The 18,261-nt window shown below is 36.5% G+C and overlaps 1 protein-coding gene across 1 annotated transcript in view; it reads right to left on the reverse strand.

Moving 5' to 3' along the window:
• Nucleotides 1-18,261, reverse strand: part of PLXDC2 (plexin domain containing 2) — a 250,857-nt gene that overhangs the window by 36,301 nt on the left and 196,295 nt on the right. The window contains exons 8-9 of the mRNA XM_064408456.1: nt 17,450-17,545; nt 16,439-16,520 (exon numbers count right to left, since the gene is read on the reverse strand). Of these exons, the coding sequence (XP_064264526.1) occupies nt 16,439-16,520; nt 17,450-17,545 (178 nt within the window). The remainder of the gene's footprint in view (nt 1-16,438; nt 16,521-17,449; nt 17,546-18,261) is intronic.

The following is an 18,261-nucleotide window of genomic DNA, read 5'->3' on the forward strand; positions in this document are numbered from 1 at the left end:
CTGCTCTGGCTCAAATGGTTTTGAGGATATTCAGTACATCAGAAAACCAAGCCAAATATTTAGACATGAAATCAAACCACTCTATAAATTCCTCCACTTGAGGCGGTTACTGCTGTTGCATATCTATGCTCATTCAACCCAGTGCACTTAGAGCTAGTAGGAATTAAACAAACCTAGATTTTATCCTATATCTAAATGGTGTCAAATGTAAGGCTCCAAAAATTAAATGAATAAAAATATATCCCAGGTGCATTCACTTACAGTTCTTAAGTCTTTTCTTACAAACTAATTAATTACAGGGGTGAGTAACATTTCTGGGATTATTTTTTTTTCACCAGGAATTAATCCACCACCAAAAATTGCATGTAACACTGAAGGACTTGGAATGGCTCTTTCAAACATGTGAGGCAGTCTTGAGAATATTCTTTCTTAAAAAAGTACATTAAACACTGGGCACTGCTTATTTAACATTTTCCACTGATGCACAGTGAGTCCAAACAATATTATCAGAAAGCAGCTTTATCAGGGACGAGATAGTCTCCTGGCAAACCTGTTTGTGAACTTCCTCTGAGGCATATATCACTGCATGTCAGCCATGGAAGCTACTATTGTTGCTGCCTCATTGAGTTAGAGTTCTGGAAACTGTCATTTCAGTGCAGCACTCACTTTACTGACTGTGTTTTTAAGACCTTAATTTAGTGGCATGGTGATAATTCCCTGTTGCCATTAAAACATTGGAGCAGATTTGATTTGCTGCGCTGTTTATGCCATCTGTCAACACGGCTATTTTATAACAACTTCATTTTCAAGTGATGCCCGAACTCAGTTCCTAGGAAAGCAATAATAAAGATGTTCCAGGAAATGAAAATAGGGACATTTATGAATAGCAAGGAACTTCAGGATGTGTGGAACTCTGGAGTACTGGTTCAGGGGGGAAAGGGAGAATGAATGTCTCTACGCGTATAGCTACTAATGGAGCTCAGTCTGAGTAACAAGAAAGCTGTCAGAATCCCTTCAGTGAACTGCATGCAGCCAGAAAGGAGCTGAAGATGCCATCCTCTTTACCAAATGCCATTTACCTTTATTTGCCAGAGAATACTTGAATGACAAGAAGTGTCCACTCAAGTGCAGGACATGAAATGCTTTGCTCCTTTTCTTAGAGTTCAATGAGGATTAATGATGATGATAATAATAATAAATGAGATAACCTGAATACAGGAAATTCATCAAGTTTTAACTTGTAAAAGCTAGAAACATAATGGAAAATTATTAGGAAGAAAAGGAGCAAAGTTGGGATGGAAAAACCTTTTCATTAGGTTGAGCTGGAGTATGACAATCAAAAGCATTGAAATGCACAGCACATGTAATTTAAACCAATAATTTCCTAGTTTTTTGGCTCTGTAAGAGCATGTAAAGAGCAGATTTTTGGAAATAAAAGGCATTGCAGAAATCTGAAATGATTTTGTAAATACCATGTAATGATTCAGCTCAGTTAAAAGGTTTATTAATTCAGCTAAATAAAAGGTTAATCTGGAAAATTAAATAGAAATTTCAAGAGGCAGAACTCTTTTCTGAATTCAACCATTAAGGAAGAACCTTCAAATTATGAAAGGATTAAGACAGTTGCTAGGATGTTTGAATTACTAAAAGAATAATTAGAACATTTTAAAGTGTAATTTCTTTCCAAGGTGAGAGAGGAAGTAAAAATTAAATATAAATATAATATTAAAAAAACATAATTAAACTTCGTGTCTGTCCAACTGAAAAGTAACTCTAATTTTAGAGTGATTTTTGGAGGAAAATAATGTTTATCTTTGTGCTTGGTCTGGTTTTGCCTCTCTTTACAACAGAGCAGGCTCCAGTTTGTTTCCTTCACCCTTCACTTTCTTGCCACACTGTGCTGTCTGGGGAAAGACTGAATTTTCCTTCCTTTCTTATTTTCCACTTTAAAATGCAGAACTTAATCACAGCTTAAAATGTTTATGAAGTTCATGTGAAGTGTCACTGTTAGTGACTATGGTATTCATTTATAAGGTATTTGAATAACATTGGTACTTACCATTTAGCTTAATAGTCCTGATAATATATCTGAATTCTAGCATAAATATATTCTCTGTATTTATCCTTTACTTAAATATTGCTTAATTAAACTGTACTTCAGAACAGGAGGAAAATTTGATTAGTCAGAAGAGGATTTGCTCTTGTAAAATAAAAATATCTGGACTAACTGAATACAAGGATTTGAAACTAAAACCAGCCTGTACTATTTTAATGTTTATGAAAAATTTGAATGTTACAAAGGCATAATTAATAGCTGATGAAACACTGAATTCCACCACTGTTTTAACATTGTGGTCTGCTCAAAATTTAAAACATTCAAGTGATGATAAGAATGATCAGAGTGGAACAAAGTTCAGCAGTTGATCCTCAGCCTGACAATGGTTCCACAATTTTATGGGATGGAAAGCTTGGAAAAATATAGCTACATGTTGTGTAATATATTCCTGAAATATCAAGTAAACACGGAAGGAAAAGATGTTAAAATCCAAGCTGTTATTTTACAGAAAATGACTGAACATGCATAAGCCTCAATATTTGTAACTCTGACACAACATTTGAATAGGCAGTAGAAAATAAAGACTCCCATAGGGACTTCTTTCTGTTGAAAGAGGCTAAGAATAAAAGTGGGATAAAAGAAGTAAGTTTTATTTTCAATTCCACTAGAAAGAAAAAGATCAAATTGTGGTTAAAGTGAGACTTGGCAGAGTTCTGATTAAAGAAGAATAGGAGGATATTTTCTATAAACTTAATGTCAGTTACAACAATAAAGGAAACATGCTGAAAAGCAGATAAAGAATAAAAAATATGCTGTTGCTAAAGGCTCTGCTTTGAACAGTTAGAAGGTAAAAGATAGTGTAAGAGGAGGACCCTAGAGTCAAATTTATGAGATTGTGGTACTGCCATTTCCAACAGAATCAGCAGAAATTTATATCAAATGTGTTCTTTGGGAAGGAGCCACACTGAGATTACTCCCTCATACTAGATTACAGTTGCCACTGCTTTGACTTTGTGCATTTGTACCTACACAAAGTGGGTATAAAGAGTGAATAGCAATCAAAGTTAGCAGAGAATTCATCTGTTAGCATTGCTACATGTTTGGCACATGAGTAATTTCTCCGGGTTTGATAGAAACAGCTCTGAAGTACAACTGGATGTACTTTACATTCTGTTTAGTGATCCTAAAAAGCACAATTTAGCTCTTCTTTCTAACATGATTGTCTGAACTATTTTCTATCCTTGAATATGCAGCTTACACTATCTCAGAATTACAGTTAGTGTTGCATATCCATTGATTTAGTCTCATTTAAAAAATAAAAATAAGAAAGTTGCCTTTGGAGAAAACTTTCCACTTTAGAGATAAGGAAACAGAACATAGGAGACATGGAATGATCAGCTGAGATAACACAGAATTTGTAACAGAACATAGAATTAAGCCCAGATTTTCTGAAAAGCAGATGAGCATGCACTATTTCACAGCTTTTGTGTTTCCCATAGTACTCACAGACATATGAATGATAGAACTGGGAATTAAATTCAAAATCATCAAGTCTCAGGTGGTGTGTACCAAGGCACAGATCTCATTCACATGTTCCTCATGCTTTCTTTTTTATTCAGGTACTTTGATTGGGATTTACTCCTTTAAAAAAACTCACACCAGTAACATTAACAACTAGTAGAGTCCTTGTGACAGGACCATAAAAATGACCTGGTGCCTGGAGATAGTATGTAAAAGGGCTGTCCACATGTCTGCTATCACACATGAACCCCCAGTAATCATACAGTGTACACCATGGCTGGTTCAGCACTAGTGGGCAGCAGCATCTGAGCTGCTAGAAGAACTGCAGCAATGGTTTGGTTAGTGCTGGCTTACTGCCCCTACTATGGCTCATTCACAACTCTAAAAAGAATAAGAACTGAAAGGAAGCAGGAGCTATGAGAAGCAAAGAGTGCTAAACTCACTCTGCATAATCCAATGCTTATATGCTGATAAAATATGTGAATTAGGGCTAAGAAAAACACCCTCTGTTAAAACTCAATGAACTCTTCAGATAGAGGGCAAAACAAGGAAGGACATGAATCATCCTGTAACTGGTTATGTTCAAAGCAACTTAAAGTTCAGAAAGCCATTTGTTTCCCAAAATAGACCTTAATTGTGTCTCATTTTTTATTCTAAAAGTGAGTCCAATTCTGAAGTTAACATTGAGCAGGAACAGTCACCAAAAGAGATTACAAAAGAATTACAGAACAGCAGGAGCACCTCAGTTACTTAATTAATGGTACATATTGATATTTGTTGTGATATCCAGTGATTTCATTAATGCATTAGGATAATGCAGATATTGGAAGAGTTAATATATCTGAATAGAGTGGGGACTAAAGATGACATTTAAGGAAGTGTACTCATAAAATTTCATTTATTTCCCTAAGCTGGGAATATCTTCTACAAGAACATGTTAGGGAATTCCTGAGTTTACATGACTGGAAAGATTGAGAAATATATATGCTATAAAAAATCTGAAGACTATGTTGGGAAATGGAGCAGTTTGCTTGAGGTGGTCTAATCTCAGATAATCCAAAATTTATGAAGAGACATATGAATTTCAGATTTGTTTAAATAAAAACTTTTGACAAGTGTTTTGTGTTTAGTAATATGTAAAATTTAAAATAAACTAAAAAAGAGACTTTTCATTCATGGTACTTCATTACAGAATGATATCTAGGAGGCTGTGAGGCAAATATGATCTCAGTGATGCTCAGTTTATATTGAGGAGTACAACCATAAGAGGTTAGCACTTCTGGAAAGCAATTACAGCAATTGTGATCATTCTGTCTGCATTAGTAAAATAAACACGCCCAGAAATGTTTGGCACTGAAGACTGCTGGCACACAATGGCCTATGCCTGAAGAAGCAAACTCCCTCAACCTTGAAAAGGAGGAGGCTGCACATAAATAGACAGCTGGGAATAACCTTTGGAACAGTCCAATTCCTGCGCCATGCCTGGGAACTGTTCTGGACAGTGCTCCTGGGCATGGACTGAAATCACAGCAGGAAACATCACAGATGTTTTAGGGACTCATACAATTGTTTTACAATGCCCAGGAAGCCTCCCAGGCTGTGTTTAATTTGCAATACTATGTAAAAAGATACTTTGTATGAGAAGACGAACTATGCTTGTAAAAGTGACTGGGGCTACCATTCTGCATTAGATTTCAATGAAACATAAGAAAAAGAAAATTTGATATTTGCAAAAAATTTTCCATTAAAAAATCTTGGTTGATTCTATTAAAAACCACTTGACTTATTTTATTTATTTCCCTTGTAATGAGACCAAAAAAATAGAGTGATCATAAAAAATTGGTGGAAGATAGATTTTTCCATGGTAATGCAGTGGGTTGGATGCTTATATGAAAGGAAAAAAAATCTAATGCTTCCAAAAAGGGAGATTAACATTCATCCTAAAAATTATCCTAGAGTCAGGTGTGATAATCTGGGCTGCATGTTTCCACAGATGTGTCCTGAGTTTTGACATTCCTAAAATACTTTGCTCTCAATTGAAGGGGACCAGTTGGGAAAATTTTATCTAGGCCAACAATTTAGGCTACAATGGGTAGGTGGTATATAGCTTCTGAAATACATGAATCTCATGAACATTCAAATATTTGATAAAAGTAACCCAGCAAGTGTTTCTTGGAACATACCATTCTCTGGTAATCAAGGAAGGAGTTTGGAACTACAAATTAAGTCCATCTCAGACGTGAAAGGAAAGAAATCTAATATCTTGTTCCTCACTAAATTATTCTACTGAGAGGGTCTATGAGACAGAATGAACCTACTACACAATCAATATTTTTTTACTAATCCATTTTTATAGACCTTTTCTATTAAAAAAATCATCCTAAAGTCATAAAACTTGGGTTGGGCAAATTTGTGCATTTTCTAATACATCATTTTTGGGACAGAAAAAAAAAGTCCAATTTGTTCATCTATTGTAAACAGTACAGTTGATTTATTTCAGGCCACTGGAAGAGAAGACACGATATAGTGCAAAATAGCAGTATCACTGCTCTATGTACAGCAATGCATAAAAGCATTGCAAAATGAGCACTGATGGATAATGGAACTATCCTGTTGTAGTACTATCCTATCCTTTTTTGATTACATATTCATTTAGGACTAGAAAAACTAGTTAGTTTCATCAGAAGCAGCTTACTTATATATTTGGCTCAGAAACTGCTGTTGTGGGGCCTAAGAGCTCTCAAGAAACTAAGAACCAAATTATGTTTGGTTTTTATTCCCTTTAACTTTCATATTAGAACTTTGATGTTCTAATATGTTCAGAGTCAAAACATATATACTGCCATATATGGTTAGAGAAGCAACCATGAGCTATTTAGCATCCACTGTTTCCATTAGTGGAAGATGGTCAGCTCACTTGACTCTTTCAGTAGCACAGGAATAGTAGTCAGCACAAAATAGTATAAAGAACCACACATAATAGTCAACAGAGAGAGAACTGGATAAAAATACCGGTAGTTTAGCAAATAAAGATAACACTTGCAAATTAATGTTAGTTAGGTTAAGGAAAATGTAGCAAATTTCAGAGGTGTGAAAAAGATATAATTTGGGACTTTACCCACAATAAGAAATGGAAGAAACAGTCTGAGTGTCAAGAAGATAACCTAAGTAGAGTAGAAACGATGCTGCAGACATGATGTTAAATCATCTCACTGTTTTTTGGTACAATACATTGTAGTGAGACAACCAAAGAGAAGTTTGTGACCCTGAGTTCCTCTGTCTTTGAACATGGGTTCATACAGCTGTGGTTCCTATCTGATGATGTCAAAACCTTCTTGAAGCTCTTTCTCTGAATGCAGGTAAAGCAGGTACAGTTTTTGCCTTATGTGGTAACGTCCCTCTCAGCATTTTTTAAACAGTCTTGTGTCTAAGTAACAAACATAGTTTTTTCTAATTTTTCCCATTTGTGTTCTGTATTCATCTATTCATCATCTACCTGTATTTCACATTTCACATGTCATGTATTACGAAAATTATCATACAAACCACTTTGTATTGCAATTCATTTAATGCAGTGTTACTATGCATTTTAATTTGTTATCAGAAAAGTCTGTGTTATTTGAAATTTGAATTTGAATGTCCCTTGCATTCTTTGTATTATACAATTAAAGTCCAATAATTATGGTAGGTGACAATTTGAGGCATTCATTTGGGAATCAGAAAGTCTATAAAATCTTGTGTAGGAACCCACGAGAGACAGCCTATCACACACAGAATGATGGCCACAAGTCTCAGTCAAGTTTCTTAAAATGTCTAGTACATGTATAAATCACATTACAAGGCATCTGTGGAACCCTTTCATGGGTGAGTGTCACCTTTCTACAATCTCATGGGTCAGTGTCACCTTTCTGCAATCAAGTGCAATCTCAAATTTTGAAAAGCAAATGATATTGTGAGAAATACATATATAGAATATTAATATTACATCTAGATTAAGAATCTTTAAAATGCTTCCCTGTCTTCATGTCCAGAATTTAATAGAAAATATTTTAACAGAAATACTAGGATTTCATACTAATGAGAATCAGCAATCTTCTGCTCCTTTTCTAGAAATAATTTAAAGTTCTATAGTCCAGCCTTGAACTTCTTAAAAATCTGCATCAGTTATGAACATAACTGTTGTCCTCATGCTGCTCTGAGTTATTCAGGAAAGCAAAGCAAGGTATGCATAAATGTGACTAATGCTGCAGCTGCAAGAAGACTGGCTATTTCCTGTATGAAAGCAGGATTCAAATTCACTTGGTTAGATATCAAAATTATTAATGTTCAGATCAGGATAATTTTATGGGGCTGCTGAGAACATCAGTGAGTATCCTGCAGAAGAATGTGGGGAGAAAAGAAGCTTGGGGAATGAATGGTCTGGTCGTGCACTGACTTGTATGAAGCCCCTGAAAGCAAATGCATGTTCACTGGGTTTCTGCTCAGAGATTTTTAGGTTTATTAGTATTAATTATAGGAATTATTCCAGACAATTTGTGCTGTAGGGAATTACAGAAATTCCACAATAATTCAACTGACTCCAGCTACTAGCAAATTCTACCAATTTACAAAAAAAGTAGAAAGGCTAGTAATCTGCTATTTATCCATGTGAGATTCTCAGTGAATTGGAAATTCCTCTGGCTGCAGGCTAACTTTCAACAAAAACACGTTGTGAGCTCAGGACCATCTACGTTCCTTAAAAGTACTTTCCAAAGTACTGTTATGTACATTTTACTGATATGTACCGTTATGACCATTTATAAGTGTACTATTACCATTTACCATTATTTTTAAGTGTATCTACAGGGTCACTGAAGTTAACGCTCTCTTCTAAACAGAACTGTCATCCCACTTGAGAATATCTATTACTATAAACTTGTGAGGCTTTCTTCATCAAACAATACCATCACTGAGCTCATTCTGGTTTGAGAACATGCTTTGTTCGTTAAGCGCTTTTGTGCCACTGTCTTTTCTTGCTTTAGTCCCAGGCTTACCATGCATACAAAATTCTTAATTATTGAATGCTAATTTCTTAACAGTTTCTTGCAGTGCATGAGGGCAAATTAGCTTGTCAAATTAAGAGTGAGCACCTTGGAAAGTATTTGAGGAAGTTAGGTGTGGAGCAATTTTCTGCTCAATAAAGTATAGATCTACTTATTGTATTGTTCCTATCAGTAAAGTATCAGGGCTGACAAATCTACACATTTATTCTTGAAACATTTGGATTTGATTAGAAAGATCAATTGTTGTCTCAATACATCTTTTAAAATAGAAGAAAAATATGTTGCATTTTAGAGAGGGCTGTACTTTCTGATTCTCAGGTCTGCGATATGATTGCTTCATAATTGGAAAAGAAACTGTATACAGGTTAGAAAAACATTACTGCCATTACTTTTCATTTATCTTTGGGTAAATGTGACCTAATTCAACAATCTGATTGTTAAGACCCATGTGTTACGACTCAGCTATATTTTCATAGAAAACCCCTCCAGCTGTAGTGGCATATAAACATCCAGAATCTGGGCACATTTCTTTTGCTTTGTCTGAGGCAGGGGTATGATCAGCAAATTCATGAAGACAGACATGTTGATAGAATGAAATACATTTAAGAGAATACACTATGTATTAAACCTCTAGCCCTTCAAAAGCATCTAAAATGAGATTTTCCTTGTAATTTGTATATGGAACTATTACACTGATTGGATTATATATGCTCCCTCTGGTGGTCTACTTAATCCATAAAAATGCCTTTTTTTGTTGTTTGTATTTCAATGGCTAAGGTACTGTGGCCAATTTAATAATAAACAGTACACTACTGTCAGTTAAACGGTGTTTGGATAAAAAAAAATCCTGAGTATATACCAGCCAGTCTTCCTGCCATCTTTTAATTTGCAACTGAACTATGAAATATTCCTAAAGCAATCAGAAAAGAAAAACAAAACCAAAACCAAACTCACAACCCTTAAAACTTCAAGTAGTTAAAATGAGGAAGTATTTCAAAGTCAGCATTTTGAACCAACCTTAAGGCTTTATGATGGAGTGCTAATGTCAGTGGAGAAGGGAAGCTCAGTGGATGCTGCCTATCTGGAATTCTGTAAGGCTCTGGCACAGTTCCTCACAACATCCTTCTCTAAACTGGAGAGATACAGATTTGGTGGTTGGATGGTGTAGTGGATGAGGAACTGGTGAGATATTTACATCTATAAAGTAGTGGTCAAAGGATCAATGTCCCAATGGAGATTGATGACAAGAGATTCCTCAGGGGTCTGCACTGGGACCAGCACTGCTTAATGTCTTCATCAACGGCACAGACAATGGGATTGAGGGCTCCCTCTGCAGGTTTGCAGATGACACCAAGCTCAGTGATGTGGTTTGCCTTTCCCTGCTCTTCAGTGGAATCTACAACCCTTGGTGTGGTGTAAAAGCTGAGGAAAATGTAGATATCAAACAATAAGCTATGTGTTTCTTATTTGGGTTTAATTATTTGCTTTCGTAAATCCAGAGGCTTCTCTAGTCAGATAGCATAGTAATTATGTTTATGGTTTTATAAATTCTGTAGGGAAGGTACTTTGCTCAGCTGATAAATATTTTAGGTTACATAAAACTGTTAGTTATAAATACTACAGTATTTGAGTCAACACTTTTTAAAATGAGAACAGGTCTTGCCAATTGGGATATACAGACCAACAAACAAAAAACATTATCCTTTTTTTCTACCTGATACTAAAAATTTCCAGACACGAACTCACATTTGAAAATTAACTAAACATGTTTCCAATTTCCTTCTAAAGGAAGAACAAACAAGACTTTTCAAACTTATCCAGACGTTCAGAAGACAAGTAATAGGAATTATTTATTATCTCAGTTACTATAAGGGCACTATGGAAAACTGTCAGTTCATATTTCAACTGTAACATGTTTGTTTAAAAAATGCAGGTGCCTGAAGATTCTTCCATCCCTGCTTTCCAGCTAATCAGCATGGAATGCAAAACAACTTGTTTCTTTATTACCTGCTTAAATGGGAATAGTGATTATCATAATAAAAGATTAGAAGTATCAAGCCTTAAACCACATTATTGCTACTATTCCCAGACACATTTCTGATTTTTCACTTTGCTCAGAACACATTCCATAAACCCCAGTTATAACCTGTTCATTTACACAACTAGAGCTATTGTTGGCACACAGGACTAAGCATTGAAGTAAAATGTACCACAAATGAGATTATTTCAATTTTTTTAAACCTCAGAATTGCTTTAAGAGCGTAAGAAGCTTTGGGAGCTGTGCATACACACAAGGGCAGTATGACTCCCTAAAATCCATGCAGTGCCCTAGCTCATCACTGCACTCAGTCCTGGAATTTGTACAGTCTCTTTCAGGACATTTTCAAACAGGGGGTTTGCACTTTGTGGGTCAATACCATAAACTGATATGATTTCAAATCACATTATTCAAAGCATACTCTGGAAAACAGAGACTCTTAAGGATAAGAGTGCAAAATGTCACTTTTCAGACCAAGGGAAGTCCCCAGCAGGGCTGCCTGGAGAGCAGTGCCAGGAGCTAATCCTGAGTCTCCAGGCAGCCAGTGACTGAGGTAGTGGAGCTGGTCTGAGCTGGAGACACGCAAGGAGACGTGTGGTCTGAGCTGGAGACATGTGTGCTCAGGCTTACACACCTCCACAACCAGTGGACCATTCTTCAGGGGTGACTTGTTTTCAGAGAAGCAATGTTCACTTATGTCCTGTGCCTCTGGGGGTTCTCTGATCACTGACAGACTGTTGCGTCAAGGCAGTCTCACCCTTACTGAGTAGAGAAGCTTCGTGGGGCTCCTATGGGGCATTTCACTGCTCAACCCTGCTTAGACTCATCTGAAGATTTTTTTTCTTATACAAAGTGTTGGACCCTGAGAAATTTTTTGGTCCTAGATACTTAAGTCCAGAATTTGGTAGAAAGTTGCTTTCAGTACTGCTTTCCTATTCTGTTTAACTTCCCTTGAAAACCCAAGTGAGTCTGCCAGCAAAGAATCCTTGTGGAGCCAGCTGTTAGCCTTTTGGGTACCCTTGGCATAAGGCAGACAGTTTTGAATATATGTTCCAACATATAAAAATTTGAATATATGTTCCAACAGTGACAGCTGAGTAAAGCTATCATCTAAACTGTTTACAGCTCCTGCCCTTAGCACTACAGCCCTCCAGTTCTCTTATCTTCACTGTAGGGGTGATGGTACCACACCAAAACTGACTGATGTTGCAGGTACTGGGGGGATGCTTTTATCCTGTATTGATGAAGTGAAGCATGAGACATTCACAGCCTGAGTCTCCAGGATGCACAGATTGCAAGAATGTGCTCTGAAATATCAGTTTCATTTCACTGCCCAAATCTGAGACTTTCCTGCGGTTTATCAAAATAAAAACATCAACATCTAGGGAATCTTTATTTATTGGACAATCATCTTAAAATATTTTCAAGGGAACTCACTATTTCAGTATCTCCAAGCAAGTTTTATAAACTGAAGTTATAAAATAACAGCAAGATGGTCTCAAAACTTTCAAAAACTTTTCTAGAAAATGACATCTCTAATGTGCACGCTATACCAAGTGCCGAGAGTATACAAACATTTTCAGATGCATAAGAAGATGATATAAACAAATCTAACATTAATGAATTCCCCCAATTTTTACATGTTAGAGATAATGAAGGGCAAATGATCCACATTTCAGCCACTGGAGACCTCCAATGGACAGATGCTAAAGTGTTTCAGGCATTTTATAGACATGGATACTTGTGTTGGAGAAAGAATACCATCTTAGCTTACATATTTATAGTGAATCTCCATTTGAAGAATTTTACTTGTGAAACAGCTATAAAATATACATAGTTCCAATAGAAATTAGCTCCTAGGGGGTTCCTCCATCTGCTGAAGTCAAAGGAAAATGATGCGCCTTTGCTTCAGTCATGATAAAGTTGTGTGACACATATCATATTGGCTTTCAGACTGGATAGTTTGATGACCTCCTATGAAAGAGCTAATGGTGATTTAAGCTTGTAGAGAGTGCAGGAATAGAGGATTTGGCCCTCAGTCACATCCAAAATGAACCTGCCTCTCCAACCACTGCAGAGCTTGCAGAGCAGCTGGTTTGAAGTAACAGGTAGGAAACAACCCACTGCTGCAGGATAAAGCTATTTTCATTCCAAATAGATTGCCCACATTGGGGAGTAAAGTTTTTCTGCAATGATCACACTGGTCAGTTTTCCTTGTGCAGTTAAAGGTTTCACATAATGTTTTGGGAGTTTTTCCCCCCAAAAACTGTACTCTGCTGTGTGAATGATTCAATATGTAGATTACAACTAATGCAAGGAAAGAAATTAAATGCAAGATGGTGCTCCTGGTAGTAACAGTTCTCTGGCGAAATGGGGTAATAAGTGCCTGAGAAAAAAGGCTGTGTTTCCCAATGGATATGTGTAGGCTTGTTACCCACCTGGAAGTCTGTCTGGTCAAGAATATCTCACTTTAGAGCACCAGAGTACTACTGTGGAAAGAACATCTGTGTGTGTGTTCCAGGCATTATCTGACCCTCACTACCTATCAGTGCCCTCAAAAGTAAACAGGCATCCTCCCTCTGCACAAATCTGAGTGCTAGGTCTGTTGGGAGATTATTGCTACATTGAAAACCCACCACTGCCAGTTCAAAGCCTTCAGGTTTTTGCAACAAATTGGCTTCCCCACTCTGGGATTTGCATGCAGACAAGAGAGGCAGTCTTGGCTTCTGATCTCTTGGACCACTGTGTCCAGTTCAGATTTGCAACTGAGAAGCATTACTCAGGCATTGCTCCTAAGCATTCCTCCTACTTCAAAATACCTATGGGCACACATTTGAAAGTGAATTGTAAATATTAATTTCTTTGTCCTTTAGGTGCTTCTGAAATGTCTAAGTTAATAGTTCATGGAATTCTTTGCCTTGGTTTTTCAGTCTGATTTTATCCTACTGCAGCAGAGCAATGTATATCATAACAGGAGATAAAAGTCTCCATTGATTTATAAGGCTGGAGAGTGAAGAGCAATGACATACAGAAAAAGCTGAAGGACTGTGAGGTAGGAATTAACAACTTTCCATCCTTTATGGTTTTTAACCAGGCTATTAGATTTTCCTGTTGAGGAAATGTTTCTTGATTGCATGCAAAAAGAATGTTTTAACACAGCAAATTTATTTTTGTGGGGAGCAAAACCACAATGTGGTACAGAAGCAAACGATTCTGAGTACTCTTCTTTGAACCAGACATTGCCACTGAGAATGGAATACTATTTGTTTTATTTTTTATCTCTTGAAAATGATTAGACATGCTGAGAAAGTGCAAGGTAAAGGAAGAGAGGCACTAGACTAGAAGTCCAGAGAGAGTATGCAGACTGGCAAAAAATTTTCAAAGCTGAGACAGAATGATTCCTCATCCCAATAATCCTGCAGTGTAACCAAATAAATATTCAGTTTTCACATTTTGGAAAGCAAATGGCCTCTTTTCACAAAATATTTAACCATTTATTATTTCGGATCTCTTTCTCCATAGAGATGAAATAGTTGAAATTACTCATTTCAGAAACTGGAGATGAGTGTCCAAGAAAGACAATGAGGCCTGAAGCAGACATCCATCAAAGCCATGTTTCCAGAGGAAACAGCAAGACAACAGATTAGGTGTAAAATCCTGTATAAAGTGTTCTGGGGACTGGACCACAGCCTCTGTGGTCAAGTCCTAGGTGAACAAAGTCACAAAGAAACTGGTCTGATCTCAAAGCTGGCCCTGCTTTGAGTGGGAGGTTAGTTTGGATGACCTTTTCCATTCTGGGCTATTTTACGACTCCATATGCAATTCTCCATTTTCTAAAACCTGAATGAATATTGCTCATCTTGATAGATAAAACTTGTATGGTATGACTTTTTTAAAACTACTGAAATTCCCATGTAGAAGCATATTCTTACTTTCATTTTCAGTGTCCATCCTTTTTCTAAGAAATTCTCTCCAGTTCCTGCTTTTGCTCGTGGTCAAACAATGCCCAAAGACAACCTGCATGAAGTGACAGTCTCACTACTGTCAGTAATGGCCTAATTAATAGCAATAAAACTACTCAGTCTACCTGCTGCATCTTGTCAAAAGAACAACCATGCTGCACAGTGGAGACAGCTGGTTTTGGAAACAGTGTAGGACTAACTCACAGTAGGCTCATCTTTGATCTCCATATGCAAAAAAAAAATAAGGAAGGTTTTCTACATTCAAACTTTAATTGATTAGAAATATATGTGTTCAGACTGTGCATTTTTCAGCAGTAAATTACACCTTTCCAGTTGTGAGGGGAAAGCCACAAATGCTCCTAAATGAGTGGAAGGAAACACTGTGTGGCTACATGGCTGGTTCTGCTCCTGCTAAAGGTGAAGAATAAAACTTAGTTCTCCACAGTGAATTTGTGCCTCAGTGAGCAAAACATATTTCTCAGCAATTTCAGAGCTGAGGAAACTCAGGTGTTTGGAAACTGGAGGGAAACAAAAAGCATCTGAAGGCTTCTGCACCTGTTCTTCACACGCAGTCTGTATTTTACAATGTGAGTTCATCCAAACAGAAAGAAGAACGCTGGCCATAAAGCTACAGACCCTGCTCAAACCAAAGCCAGCAGGAACTCAGTGCTACAGCATCTATTGATGGGAGGAGAATGAAGCAATGCTGAAAGCAAAGAATCAGCTAAGGCAACCAAGAACTCTTCATGCTTGCTTGGAACAGTTTTCTAGAAGTAGTATTACTCTTCAGCATATTTGGTATGCTTTGTATTACTTGATTTGTCTGAGCTCTAATTCCACTAAAAAGGTTTTTGCAAAACAAATGGGGAACACTTTTCACTTACTACAGGAGCTGTAGCTTAAGAAAACATTATAAAAATGACCCAAATTTTCTAATTCTGGGCTGTGTTCTCCAGCTGTTTACCAGTTCTTCAACATGGTGTCAAAATATTGCACTATTTTAGAATGTTAATTAACTTTTATTGTATCAGTATACTTCTGTTTCATACAAAGTACTTCTAAACTTAATCACTAGAGCTAAAGAGCACAGCAACAATGAATGCCCATTATGATACTGCATTTTGTTTCAGAGAACTGGCATGAAATTCATCATTATGGTCAGTGAAGGTCAGTGAGTAAAAAACTTTTTGAGAAGCTGCAGTTGCAGAGTTTCCATTTTGCTGGCTGTACTTCAGCTGCTCCACAATCTAAATCACTCCTGCCATGGACATGACTGTCCTGGTCCATGTGTCACTGAGAGGCTGAGGAGACCCAACACACCCACTAAGTGTAAGGACAGGGTTAAAGGTTAAAAAGGAAAGTACTCTGACTGTTTGGATGTGTTGGTCTCCCTGCTGTTAGCAAGGAAGTTTTTACAGCTACATTAACACCTTGCATCTCCATGGGGTTAAATTATTTTTGATTAAGCCAATGATGTAGGGAGAAAATATGATTTTTATTATGATGTCTCCTTCTTATTCTACTTCAAAAGGATTTAAAAGTATGACTGAAGAAATAAGAAAAAGGGCTTAACTCCTGAGTCAACTGTTTTGACCATTTTTGCCTAATTGTTGAAGTGAAATGTGACAATGATGTGTTGCTAGTGATGACACTTGAGATTTCTGTTCATATGAATGCATATATATAAACCCAAATGTAAAAAACTTTTAATGCTGAATAACCTGCAGAAAATGGTTTTGGATAGCCTTTGAGCACAGCTCCATACCCACACACAAAAAAAAAAAAAAAAAAAAAAAAGAAAAGAAATTATTTTCTCTACCTTTGGAGTTTACTGCACCAGCTGCAGTTGAAACCAATCTGGGCAGTGACACAGGGACCACAGCTGGTAAATTGGAGACAAGCTGGGATGTAGATAAACACAAATTATTGCATTAGTCTCATATATGTTTCACATAAAAAACAAGAAATAAGAATGTATCTTCTGATAATATATATTTAGGAAGCCAACAGGTTCAACCATGTCTAAAATAAGACCCTGAACACAGCCTGTTACAATGCTTTGCACAACTGCATACACAAAAGTGCATTTCATCTGTGGTATTCCATCTGTATTCCACTTGTAAATATATTTCTACTTCCACATCTGTTCATTCAGCTTCATTCCTAAATTTTTAATCTTCTTGCTCAATATTAAGTTTTTCCTTAAATCTCTTTCTTCCCTGGCTGTTCTTTGGTGTTGCTAACATTCAGACATAAGCAGATAATAAGACTGACAGAAAAATGTGCAAGAACTATAACTGGATTTTAAAAAAGGAAAAATAGATGTTTCTACTCTTTTTACAGTAGTACAGCTGACATTTTAAATCCCAAGATTTCTAAGCAATGTAGTTTTACCTTGGAAAAAAGAACCAGATGAGCTGCAAAATATTTGGAGCCATTTGTTTGGGAATATGCCTTTGTACTTTGACACAGTACACAGAAGAATTCATGTTTGCATTGCAAGCATGAATGCTGTTCTTTTTTTTTATTTTTTTTTTCTTGAGGAAATGTATCTAAAGGCAATATAATCATTCTTTTGAAAAAATTATTTGGCACAAATTTAATTCAAAACCTACTGGGAGCTGTGTACCTATAAACTAACTTGAGATACACAAGGATGAACTGGATAATGCATGATCCATTTGGGAATCTGAGAGAGGATAAATGAATCTGTTTGTGATTCCAAGTCCACAGATAAAACAAAATATTTGAAATTGTGTGTGTTGCTGGGAGGGAGAGGGAGATAGATGCTTTCTAGATGTGGCTCCTGCTTATGTAATGTTTTACTTACTTGGAAGCGGTATCATTTCAACAGCTGAGAGATTGGTAATCTTTGACATCTGTAGCTCCACCCTGTGGTATTCATAAATTGTTCTTCTGCGAACATCTAACAGAAAAGAAAAACATAAATAATATTTTCTTATTTTGCAGTCTTTAGATGGTGAAAAATAGGGGATGTAATGAATGCACACAGTTTCTTAGGTGCACATATGGCAACTATTTTTCTCAAGAATATATTTTTAGCTTTGAATATCACAAAACAGCACAAAAAGATAGATGGAGAATTTTTCAGTGGAGAAACCCTGAGAGCTGACAGAAAAGGTACTTCTTCTGGAAAAATATGAAAATGCTGAGTGTGCTCTCAAGCATCTCAGTCACTGATCTGGGCAGAAATCTGTCAGACATTTTAGGGTGTATTTCAAATGCTTGCTTTCCTAAGACATTTTTCTCAGCTTACAGATTTGAGAGAAATTCTTTACATGCTCACTTTGTCAGTTCTTGCCAAAATGTGCAAACAAAACTTATTTCATTGCTTAATCAAATTTGTTAGCTACAAGATGGCTCACATCTAACTGTACTAGAGTATATTTTCATATTATAATATATTAGAGAAGACATTCTTCCTAAACAGCCGTTGTGCATAATCTTTACACAGGCTGACTGCATCTGTTTCTCAAAGCAGAAATTCAATACAGTCAATGTACTGTTCTGAAGGGTTTTGGACTCACAAGCAACTGTAAGACCTAAGCACAAGATAAATGTGAAAAAATCACACATTACTTCCCAGAACAATATTCTGTAATGTGTTCTGAAAAGTCCAGA

This window comes from Passer domesticus, chromosome 1 (assembly GCF_036417665.1).
Source record: "Passer domesticus isolate bPasDom1 chromosome 1, bPasDom1.hap1, whole genome shotgun sequence".
In the NCBI taxonomy this organism is placed as follows: domain Eukaryota; kingdom Metazoa; phylum Chordata; class Aves; order Passeriformes; family Passeridae; genus Passer; species Passer domesticus.